At 36.0% G+C, this 12,677-nt stretch overlaps 1 protein-coding gene across 1 annotated transcript in view; it reads right to left on the minus strand.

Moving 5' to 3' along the window:
• Positions 1–491: 491 nt before the first annotated feature.
• The window catches only part of CCDC138 (coiled-coil domain containing 138), a 27,238-nt gene continuing 15,052 nt past the window's right edge, over positions 492–12,677 (minus strand). Inside the window, exons 12-15 of the mRNA XM_015819823.2 lie at positions 11,931–12,123; positions 5,616–5,792; positions 1,430–1,568; positions 492–777 (exon numbers count right to left, since the gene is read on the minus strand). Coding sequence (XP_015675309.1) covers positions 606–777; positions 1,430–1,568; positions 5,616–5,792; positions 11,931–12,123 — 681 coding nt within the window. The 3' untranslated portion in view covers positions 492–605. The remainder of the gene's footprint in view (positions 778–1,429; positions 1,569–5,615; positions 5,793–11,930; positions 12,124–12,677) is intronic.

The following is a 12,677-nucleotide window of genomic DNA, read 5'->3' on the forward strand; positions in this document are numbered from 1 at the left end:
CAGGTCATCAGACATCCAACTCCATTCTTCTGGCTCCTGTTGACTTTCAAAATTTTGTGCCATGATTTTTTCATGGTTTCTAAACAAAATTGGATGCGTTAAACTTCTGGGAAACTTTGCAATGAACATATTTTATCCCTTAGCTGCTCCCCAAATGAACCAAGAAAATGGGCTGAAATATGGCCCGATCATTGTATTACCAGTCATGGTGCAAACATTGTGGAAGGGAAAAAAAAAATCAAAGTGTGTTTTCTGCCTACAAAAAGATTGCCTGCCCTGTCCTAGTGGATGCAAGATTACTTATGCAAAATGATACTATATGATATCCAATATGATACTATTCAGCTTTGGTGTCATTGATCTCATTGCAAGAATAGTGTATTGTGGGGTGCTGTCTTTTGGGCTGAAGACCAGTCTAAAATAAGTACTTACAGGTAAACAATCCAGCATTATAAAACAAACAAATTTCCATTAAAGCAATTCTAACTGATGTATTCTGAAGACTGGTACAACTGAGACACCTACAGAGGCAATTCCCATTCCACATTTTGTTAATTCATGTAACATAAACAAGCCACTGGAAACGTTTTATAAAATGCAGCCTGCTAGTCACTTGCATTTTGGCTACTTTCAATGGGGTTGTTTTTTATTAAACCCAAATTAAAGAGAATTGAGTTGAGGTTAATGCACAAAAACGTGTGATCTGGATGTGCTGTCCTCAATAGTTCTTGAATCATCAGATGGAGAGTAAACAGCTCAAACATCTTCTTATTACTCCTGCAATATATTTTGAAAAATATGCAATTAAAGAAGTCACTTCAGAAGTTCAATTAACATTTGATTCTGAAATTTCAACTTTCCAAACGGAAATAAACGGTATTTGCTGTTATTCATACATACTTTATGTGGTTATTTTTAATAATAATTTATTACATTTATATACACGCCCAGCAGTTCTGGATTTTTGTTTTTACAACCTCTAAAATAAATTTCATAGGCTGCACACAGGATATCTCTTTTAAATAAAATGACTCTCAGTTACAACACAATGATATCTGCAACATATGGCACTGGTATTCATTACTGCAGAAAAGGGAGTGCAAAAGGAATAAGCACAAACGAGTTAGAAAAGTCTTCAAAAGCTAGTTTTTAACATATTTTACTACTAAGGTATGCTTAGATTACATTACTGATCTTTACCCACCATCCCTCTCGCGCTACCACCAATCTATGTCTTTCCTTAGTGGTTTGTGATTGGGTCTGCCCTATTTTATTTGGTTGACTGTTGTCTAGTTCAGCTATAGCATCCGTATCTTTTTTATTAGTTTTCTCATGAATCTCCCAAGCTATGGAAATCCTGGGTTGCCCTGATTCCAACAAACACATAATATCAATCCTGAGAAAAATATTTTGAGGTTGGAAAGCTTACTTGATTTTTGAAAGTTTTTGAAGCAGAATGCTGAGTTTCTCCAGGAGCTGAATATCAAGATTAAAACTGCGAAGTAGCACTGAACAAGTCCGGAAAAAGAGTTCATTACTACAAGCTTCCAGAAAGCGATTCAAATACCCTGCAAAATAAGGGGCTCAATAAACATAAGGCGCTCGGCAATCATGATTGGTGTGTATAATTGTAAGGCATGTTATATCCAAATGCTTTCAACCTGGGTTTCAGCAATCTATCAAACTTTCTAAGTTCAAATTTCAGCAGATATTACAAAACTGATGATGTGTGGTAATAGCTGGTGTTGATTCAAGTTTTTGCTTGAAAAATCATTAGAATCCATTCCAGAGGAATTTCAATTCTGAAAGAGCAAATCTCTCGTGCCCATCACTCATACATACAATCAGTTGGGGGGGGGGATAATGTTATAACATCTGTAAATTCTACAATTCTTTTCAAGCTTTGTGGTCCTTAATGAATACCGGAAAATATACTCTCTTGCTCCAAGTCTTCGAAAGAACAATGGTACAGTAACTGTATCTTTAATCCCTGTCCTTTAAAGGGATGGTTTCTTAGAATATTTCACCAATATCTTGACTTGTCCAACTCCACTTTGCTATGTAGATTTTGATGTTGGAGCTGAAGAAGAAGAGGCATGAAGAAGTCCCCATCATCCACGTGCCTCACTTTTGACTTTGGAACACTGACCCACTGTTCTGATCAGCAGCTCACCAGGATACATTTTACAAACCTGGTCAATGATAATTCATGAAAATCTTAATCCTAAAGATTTTTTTAAAAAGTTTTATATTAATCTGTGCATGTGAAACATACAAAAGCTAGAATGCCTCAGCTTTCTTAATAGTGGGAGAGACAGCTATCTTGTTTAGCATAATTCTGGGTTACAACTGCTTTCTTTAACACAGCGCCTGCCTCTTTCCACCAAACAAGCACAGAGGTGGTCTAAATGTTTACAGGACTTTGTTTTGTTGAATTTCTGATATGTATTAAGTGGAAACTCATTTTAGTCCTGTGATTTCCCAATAGTATAAATAAGGCAAAAATACAAGAAACATCAGTGTTTGCATATTCTTTGACACCATCATCAATACGGTGGTATCTTTGCAACATTATTTTTAATGAAGGAAGATTTCATTTCTTAAAGAACTAGCTGATATTTCATTTTTAACAGGAAATGTTTTTCTCTTTCTATTCGTTTCCATTTTCCCTCTTAAGCAGCTTGCAAGTATCAAATTTATTAATGCTACAAAAATATATTTATGTAAGCAAAATGCTGAAAAAAATTGAATGCAAAAACAACATCTTATGAACGCATAAGAGAAAAAGAAAGATTTTTGGCATTAAAAATAGGAGTAATATTATAATCCTATTTATTTATATGCCACTCACATGTACAATAGTAGGTGGCTCATAATATACCCAGTAAAACACTATAAACATCCATTGTGCTTTTTAGCTTGCTCCAATCAATAAACATTTTAAATATTAGCCTGCAAAAGTCACAATGCCTAATGAGTTTATAAAGTGCTTTAAAGATTTCCTATCAATGCCATCAGTGGTTTCAATCTGAGTGTAGATTTTCAAAGGAAACATCAACAGTCTAATTACATATATACTAAATATTGGATGTGAAAGCAAGATTCTTATCCTGCTTGTTTCCTTTGCTTCTGCTCTACTATATAAGGTTAAGAATATCTCCTCGATTATTCTTTTTGCCCCAATTAAAAGGATATTGCCTTATTCATAATTAGACTCTTTGCCTATTCAGTCTAGAAACTTCTGCTGCTCATTCTGTAGCAATAGAGATGCCAATATCCAAGGTACCTTAGAGTACCTTCCAGTATTACAAGATTAAGTTAGGTCAGCAACCCATCATTACCAAGTCGGAAGGCTACAGAAATTAATTGAACATCTACAGAAATATTACAAGCAATAGAAGAATCAGTAAAGGTTCAAACCCACAACTAATCTGGGGAATGACACAAAGGCCAAAAGTAAAGGACAATCAGGGTGGATTCAATTAAAAAAATGATGGATGCACAATTGGGAGACCTGAAGGGTGAGTTAGGGGACAGGTTATCCTGGAAACGATCTCTCTATATGGTCCCCAAAAATCAACATAATCAGTCAATCAAATCCATCTAAATCATGCATGTCTATAGTTCATTGCTATTACTGATTTTTTCTAAGTTTAGTTTTGGTTTATTCATTTTTATTGCTATTCTGAATAAAGTTGCAGAGTTCAATCAAAGCTAACAGTACTTTAATGTACTCAGAGGGGTGAAATCCCAAAGTGTGTGAGTTCAGACAATTCAGTTCTGTTTTGGACTATATGAAGCAGCATTACTTTAGTCATAGGCTAAGAAGAAAAAGACAATCCAACCTCTCAGAGAGAACGTTACAGACAGGATGAGGAAGGAAAGTCTGGGACAGGAAACTGCTTATCCTATATAAGCTATAAAGTATTTTTTCTTCTCTAACTTCAAATGCCTCTGTTTAAGATAAGTTTGCACTTGCCCTTTAAAAGAATAAAGGATGGGATGGATTAACCCTTGCAGCAGTGAACATAGCTAATAAGGAGAAATTCTTATTATACTAAAAAAATCAAGAATCCAACTCTTAGCCTTTTAAAAAAATGTGGTAAGAATATGTAGGTTCCTTTTTGAATAGATGAGAAACAAAAAAGATGCAAAGAGAATGAAATTATTTCCACCGAATTTCATTTACTCCAACCTTTCCTACTAAGATTTAGAACAGAAAGTCAAGTTGAAGCAAACTTTAAGAAATAAAAGTCTCACAGAACTTCTTATTCTGAGAACTTTTAACACAAGTTTTATTCTCAATTGTCCCTCCACAAAACAAACACACAAGAAAGCTTTGAGATAGCTCCAGCACTTCTCTTCTGAATAGGATATTTAAATTGCAAGGGTAAAAATCAAGTCGTAGATGAAGAACGTATTTGTGCTGAAGGTGCAGTGCTTCAGGGACAATTTTGTGGAATGAAAGAGGGCAAGGCCAACTCTTCCCTGTACCCACCTTTTCTTCTATTTTCTTCTGAAATTTCACTTAATTATCTCGTGTTTAATAATTTCACACATGCTACTACTTAATGCCAAAATCTGGTAATACATAAAGCAAATCCTCTGTGGTAGAAGCTTAACAAAATGCTAAATTCAAAACTACCACATGGTATTTTTGTGCAACTGAAATAAAAGAAACATAGTCCCGACAATGTATTAAATGTCAAAACGGCTCTCTTAACACTAGGAGGCTAAAGATTAAAAAGACAGTTATTTCCTGGTTAAGATAAAACAGCATAATCACTCTAGGCAGAAACTGTGGGATGAATCCTTAACAGTGATTTATCTCAGTAGAAAATCAAGCTGTCTTGTTTCCATAGGAATGCAGAGTTCTTTCTTTTAATTCCACTAACTGTAAGTTTTAAATGTAGCATGATTATTCTGTTTGGCTGGAGGCACATCTGGAGATCCTACTTAATTTGATATTAAAGTATGGCCACAGAGTCAGGAATCATGGCGTTCTGAATATTGGAACCAACAGTTGCAGTATAAAAGTGTTTACATGTGAAAGGTTAAAAAATTCAATCACCCAGGTATCAGTTTAAGAAGTCATTAGTTATAATTCCAATAAAAGAAACAATCCACAAACAATCTTGTACATAAACCCACTGTGTACATGTTTATTTCTAGAGAGCTTACACATACTAAGTATTCAATAACCATTATAAATCAGAAAGAATTGAAAGGCATCTTATTACTAGAATTTGTATTTACATAAACAGGTCTATGCTGAGATCTTGTTGAAAAGGTCAGCCCTACAATATTTAGTTGGACATTATACTTCCATACATCACAATCTCATACACAAATATCCAGTGGACACAAGGCTTGAAATCCCTTCTATAAAGTATAAAGCATTCACTTTTTTTTAAAACTAGCTGCCTATCATATTGAACTACGACAGGGGAAAACACATTTTCTTTTGCAGAATTTCCCATTCTGCCTAATAAAAATAATAGTAATCCTTCCCTTGCAATAACTTATTGTGCAATTAACCCAAAAGTAAACACGGAAGGCATACAAAACGAGCTAAACAACGTAAAAAGTGAATGAAAAGAACATCGATTACTTACTAGATTCTGTTGTCATCTGAAGTAAACTGTCAATGGCATTGGAAAGGAGGCCTTTCCTTGATATTCTTAGGTGAGTCAATATTATGGGCACAGCTCGGTAGTCCAAAAACAAGATTTTCCCTTCCTCAGTCTTCAGATCAATGCAAAGTGAATCAAAGGCTTGTGCCAAATAATCAGCTAAAAGATGCATTTGAATTGAAATATTACAGATGTACACCACAGTTTCTAGACATCCATACAGGCCATCACTAATGTGCATAAAATCCTGCACAATGTGCTATATCAAAGTTTTTAAATTATACTGCTCATTATGTGTGTCAAGCAGCACCATATTAAGAAAATTGACTTGAAGCAAATTACACTCACAAAAATCCTGTTATGTTTTATTAACGACAACCTCCTCAATAGCTATATAAACTTTATATTTACAGCATACCTAGGCCAATGATGGCGAACCTTTTAGAGACCGAGTGCCCAAACTGCAACCCAAAACCCACTTATGCATTGTCGGGTGCCGGGTGGGTGTGGCCTATTGGGTGGGCGTGGCTGTGGTGTTAACAGCAGACTGGGTGGGACTAAAAAGTTCAATCAAACAATTCCAACTTTGCAAGATCTTTTTTTTCCTGTGAGAAGTTGAAATTGACTGATAGATTGAACCTTTTTTTTTTTGTACACGGCGGCGGAGGCCTAAAGCGAAAAGGTTTTATAAAACCGAGCTGAAGGCTTAGGACTGGGGCGATGGCATGCGTGCCCACAGAGAGGGCTCTGAGTGCCACCTCTGGCACCCGTGCCATAGGTTCGCCACCACTGACCTAGGCTATTTTAAAATTAGAACCATTTTATACAATAACAAAAGAAGTAGAACTCCAACTTCAGGAAAGCAATGAGGATTCTTCTATCACACACAGAAGAGCACCGGCCCAAATGGTACAACAGTGGTGACTTCTAGCAGACCCCTGGTTTCCCATTTTAAGCCAATAGACTGTATGTGAAATGATTTATAATCCCAGGGAGGCATATTGGAAACTTTCGCCTATTCTGAGTCCTCTCATAAAACAGTTGGATGAAAGAAGCCATTACGATGTGACAGACAAGGATGACATCACCGCAAACAAGCCGCTCTCTACCATCCCCAGCTTTTATTATTTTCATTTTTTAAAAATGTGTGGACATATTTTTGAGCAAAGCTTTGGGTTTTAGCCACCACTATTTTATTTCTCTTGAAGTATTTATGGGCCTACATGGTACAAGGGGCATTTGTGTAAATGATTATGATGCTAGAGAATTTGGGACAGCAGGCCAATGTTTAATTTAAAATATCTAAATTACAGAGCCAGGTAAGACGCCTGGAAGGAAAAGGACATAACGGACCCTTTGCTGAATGTTCCTGGTTCACAGACCATTTAAAGCAATGTTTTTTAACCATGGCAACGTGAAGATATTTGGACTTCACTCCCAAGGTTACTGGCGAATTCTGGGAGTTGAAATCCACACATCTTCGTGTTGCAAAGTTTGAAAACACTGATTTAAAGTGATTGGTCCTTAGTGATCCAGAGAGAGGCGTGGTTTGGGGAGGGTCGCCTTCAGGTTGTCCTTCTGCCGGAGAAAAAAATGCATCGGAACAAAATTGTAGACAGTGGAGCATCAAAGATGAAGGAATATAGATTTTGTGGATTTCCTGTAGCATTATGGTTATGATTCTATTTTTTTCCAGCAACCTTTAACAATATGGGCTGCACTCTATAAACATGCGATAGTTTAAATATGTCCCAAGATTTTCTGGGTTTTGTTTCAACGTGGCTGGTCCTTAGGAATGGATATAATAATGTAGAAAAAAAATCAATAGATGTTTAGATGGTTGAAAAATGCGAACACTCAACTACTCATGAAATTCATATAACTATGAGTTTTTTTACTGGCCACTGAAACTTATTATTGTAGTGTGCTGTAACTTCAGTGAAACAAAAAACAATCCATTTGAAAACTTGCCAACATCAATCTGAATATTAAAAGAAAAAAATAGAAATAGCAGCAAAATCCTATATTTTTAATAATAAATAAATAAGTAAATAAATAAATTACCATGGTGTTCAGTGTAGGTTATTAGTATGTTTAAATCAATACCCTAAAAGAGTAGATAGGTAGTAACTCTATTCATAGTAAAATTTTCACTAAAAAACTCTGGCATCTTAATGCAAGCTACATTTACTTTGGATATATTTCAAATATTGTACTATGTATATAAGTTTTATTTTCTTGCAAGATTATATCTCAGAAACTGCAAAAACCTTACTTAGAGTGCCCCCTACTGTATTATGTCTTTACTAATTATGTATCAGTACATTTAATTTAATTTGTAATGAACACACATTTCACAATTTCATCTGAGAAAGGAATTTTGGCTTATTGTAAGGCTTTCTTTTTCCTATGATGGATTGAAGGCATCCTTCACTGCTCATTCTTGCTTTAACAGGCAGGATCATGGAGATCTTATATACAGTACATCTGTGGGAGGACTGACTCACTTCCAGTTCTGCACTTGAAAAGTAGAGAATTCCATCAGAAATATAGCCTAAGAGGAGACAGTGAAAATATTCCGATTCCCCATCCGCTAATCATTGAATAGGCAACGTTCCCTTGACCACTCTCTCTATCTACCATAGAGAAAGCTGTCCCCAGTAAGTAACAGTCTCATTTTCCTTAAGTGAGCTATAATAAAGCATCCTGCATTAAGAGTAGGAATACTGGCTAAAGGAAGGCACTTTAGGAGGAATGGACAACCCATTGAAGGATCTTCAACTGAAACAAAAGCATCTAACTGAATAAAAAATAAACCATATGGCCAATTAGCTACCAACACATGGCTCCCAAAGAACCATTGTTGGAAAAAGTACTGAAGTTTTGGTAGGGTGTGCTGTGATATCCAATGGATCAACAGCCAGCAGAAGCTTTCAGCCATAGCAGCTCACTGAGTATTCTCTTTCAGATCAACCTAGACTGGGAAGAGGGAGCATCATGCCTCAGATAAAGGTGGGATAGAAATCTAAAAAGCAAATAAGCCAGAACGACTCATCTACGGATGACTATTTCACTTCCCAATCTACATTTATTGAAGAAAAGAAACAAAATATGATCTGAAGATTTGTGATTCTAAGACATTAATCTTGAGTTATATTTGATGCAATTGTTGAAGAGAGAACTGAGAGATTATTTAAGCATGAAGTGTAGGTTCCATAATGGAAACCTATGACTATGATCTTACAGAGTTGAGGTTCCTCCCAAAAACTCTTTGGAAGAATTACAGGATTTTTTTAAAAAAACCAAACATTTCAAACAACCTTTCAAGGTAAACCAACTCAAAAAACATACACCAGAGAGATTTTAGGAATGCTACTTAATAACAGAAACTAGAAAGCCTATCCAAGTTTCTCTCTGCCCCCTCCCATACTAAATGAAATGGTGAGGTTGAATTTCTTTCTCATGTGTGCTTCAGTACTTGGACATGTTCTCTTATCTATACGCCCCTCAACCATTCTTTCAGACCTTCTCCGAGGTTATCTCTAAATTCCTTTACAATAAAGGAAATTGAGGCCACAGCTATACAGTATGTGCCAAGTATTTGGACACACCCTTTGTCCAAATCTCAATGAAAATTTTTTTTGAGGGAAAAATCTTTTACATTAACGGCAAAAAGCCCTTCTGGGAACTTTTTATTATTATTATTATTATTATTATTTTAAGCTGTCCATCTCCCCTACAAGATGACTCTGGGCGAGATAACTTCATGGATAAGCATCATGGATCCCCTTAGAAAAGCTAAGGTAATTTGGATTGTATCGAATTATAACTAAATCCTATAGCAGGAGCAATCCAATGTCCATATACATAGCTTTAAGCAGTCTGTATCTGGATGAGTGAAAAACCCAGAAGTTCCTTATAGGATGAAAGGGTCCGAGGGACTTCTATGGAAAGTTGGATTATCTCTAAAGCAAAGATCTCCAAGATGGAGTTACTAATAACTTCCTTTTGACAAACTTTACTGCCTCCTGACAAATTTTGTATAAACCTGACCAGAAAAAGTCAGAAAAGGATAGGAAGATCCTTGGGCTTTTTCAAAATCAGGGTTTCCACTGATATTTGAAAATGGGATATGAACTCTCTGATACTGTGTTTACTAGAAGCATAGAAATATTTCAATGGGCAGATGAAGCGTTTTGTGCCCTAAGGCACAAAACTGAATCAGAGCATTTTTGATATTGTAAGGTTTTCCACTTAGCCTCACAACTATCCCTTCAATATGTTCTGTTGAAAAAGTTTTTGCCTTGCTCAACTCCTCCAAGAAAATGGCACACCAGATGTCTGTGAAGGCAAAAAGTGTGGATCTGAAATAGAAAGTGAAAATCCAATGATGCTATCTCCATTATCTCTAAGAGGTTTATGTTGCACTTGGCTTCCTGTACATTTCAGATGTACAGCCCTTAGCATGGGTTGCCAAGGTTGAAGGCTGACATTCAGTGGGCAGAAAATGTTCCATATGGGCTCACCTGTCATATTCATTTGGAGATGTACAGCTGAAGAACCCATCAAATTAAACGCCAAGTTCAAAACCAAACTTCAATGTCATTGAAAAAATAGATTCAGCCTTGCCAACTGGATTCAAGGCTACCTAGCCATGAGGAATGCCATTGAAAGCAAGTGTAAACCAAGAGAAAGCAATCCGGAATGTACCTGAATGAAGCTGAACCTCAATAATTAGAGCAGTTCAGCTTCATTTATGCCTGCATAAGGATCAAAGAACGTTGGGCAGATGTGGTCTGCTCAACACAGAATTCAGAGCTAGAACCATCTCTGTAACAGCTTGAATTTTGACAGTATATAACTTAGACTCTAGGCAAGATCCAGTAACAGCTACCATCTTTATCTCTCAAATTCATACATATTATTTGGACTGATTGTGGGAAATTTAAGTCAGATCATTGGTACTGCTTAATCCACTGCAACTCAAGATGAAAACTTTGGATTGTGATTTATGACAGGCAGAGCAATTAGTCACAAGTTTCTCTAGGTTTAAATAGCCTAGCCCGGTTTTTTGCCAGAATTGAGTCAAAACAGAAATTGCCTTTCTGTACAGCAAGAGACAGCTGCTAATGAAAGGGCAAGTTATACAGCTCCTTAGAGAGAAACAAACTTGGGGAAGGGGGAGGTCTCTCAGCATTAGCTTATTAAGATAGCAGTACAGTTTCAATTTCTAAAATAAATTACAGTATATTTGAACAGTAAATCTGATTTGGAATTCAATTCCGTTTCAAAACCATTTTAGATTATAATTTGCATTTATAATTTTCAATTTGTGAGTTTTGGAGTTTATTTCTTGACATTACCATATGAACTACATATAATTTTATAGTATTGACTTAATGTATTATTCATTATCTACAGTTTCTCCTTTGCCTGATGATTTGAATTGTGTTAGCCAACTACTTCTAAAGTTTAATAGTTATTAGTCACATTTTGATTACTACTACAGAACATTTATTCTGCATCACTTCAAAGTACTCATTCCAAATTCATTAGCCTTAATGATTAAAGGTTTTTTCATAAGCTTATCTTTCTCTGGTCATGTAACTTTGAAAAGGAAATCAAACTAGTGTATCTGTGTGTATATGTGTGTGTGTAAGAGATGGGGAGGTCTTCGAACTAGTGTTGATTCCTGGTGATTTCCTGCTGTTTTCTTGATGAGATTTTCAGAAGCGGTTTGCCATTGCTTTCTTCCTAGGGCTCATTCTATTTTTTTCTGAACCAAGCAAGATTCATTTCACGTCTTTCATTCCTTCATTAAACATCTTTTAGATATAATCTACGGAAGCAGACATTGTTACTGATATTGTGGCTACTAATTTCAGGTCCCATTATTCAAAAACTCCTTTAATATTTCAAACTCTGTAGTATGTCCTTTTGTAGATTCTAATCTGTAATGGAATGTGGATGACTTTAGGGAAGGAAGGAAAGAGAGCTCCCTAGAAAACAATCAGACGAGAGAGGCAGAAGACCTGATGGTTTAATGATCAAAGAAAGAAATGTAGGATTGCCATAATGCAGGGGTGTCAAACTCGTAACATCATGTGTTGGACTATCATGACTTTTTTCCTAATAAAGGATAGCCTCTACCAACACTGTAGGAAAAATACTTGCTTCTGCACTTTGAATATTTCAAATATTACTTGTAGGACAACTTTTAAAACGTTTTCTAAAGACCCTACCAATTTTCCTAGGTTTCTAGTGTTTAATATTTTCAAAAATATTTATAACGCTTACCTTGTGTGACCACTTTGATTATAATTAAAGTTGACACAACTCGTAAAGATAAACTACAACTTTTAAAGAAAGATGCAGCCTTGGGTTTGGAATCAGTAGCATGTTCTGAAGAATTGTGCTGACTTTCCTTAGGGACAACACCTTTAAATAAGTCTTCACCCAGCCGTCTCATGGTTGAGGTCATTGCTGTATGCTATTTATGCAAGCAATAAAAAGCAGAGATTATAGTATTCTGTGTTATGTATTGTCATAATATATTTATTATATACCCGTATTTATTTGAGTATAACGCGCACACGTGTATAACGCGCACCCCTAATTTTCGATTAAAAATCGGTATAAAATTTTGTTTTACTTTTTCTCGGCTCAGACCAAGCATTGTAAGTGACAAACGTTGTTGAACACGTGCGGCCATGATAAAAATCATTTATTGACAACGTAAACTATGAACACAATACCGAAATAAAATTACCGGTAACAATATTTATTTACATGGCTTGTCTCCCTCGTTGTGCTTTTTTGGTTTTATTCATATCTTTCAGGACGACTTTCTGTTTTCTCCATTCTCTAACATTCGTCTCTGGTACAGTGAATTCTCGGCTAGCTGCTCGATTTCCGTGAATTTCAGCATGATCAACAACTTTGAGCTTGAATGAAGCGTCATATGCAGAACGTTTTCTCTTGATACGGGAAAGGGAAGTGCATCTCGCCAGTTCGGGCCGCCCCCTGTACGCGACGAGGGGACGT

Source organism: Protobothrops mucrosquamatus, unplaced genomic scaffold (assembly GCF_001527695.2).
Source record: "Protobothrops mucrosquamatus isolate PMUCROS unplaced genomic scaffold, P.Mucros_1.0 scaffold995, whole genome shotgun sequence".
Taxonomy (NCBI): domain Eukaryota; kingdom Metazoa; phylum Chordata; class Lepidosauria; order Squamata; family Viperidae; genus Protobothrops; species Protobothrops mucrosquamatus.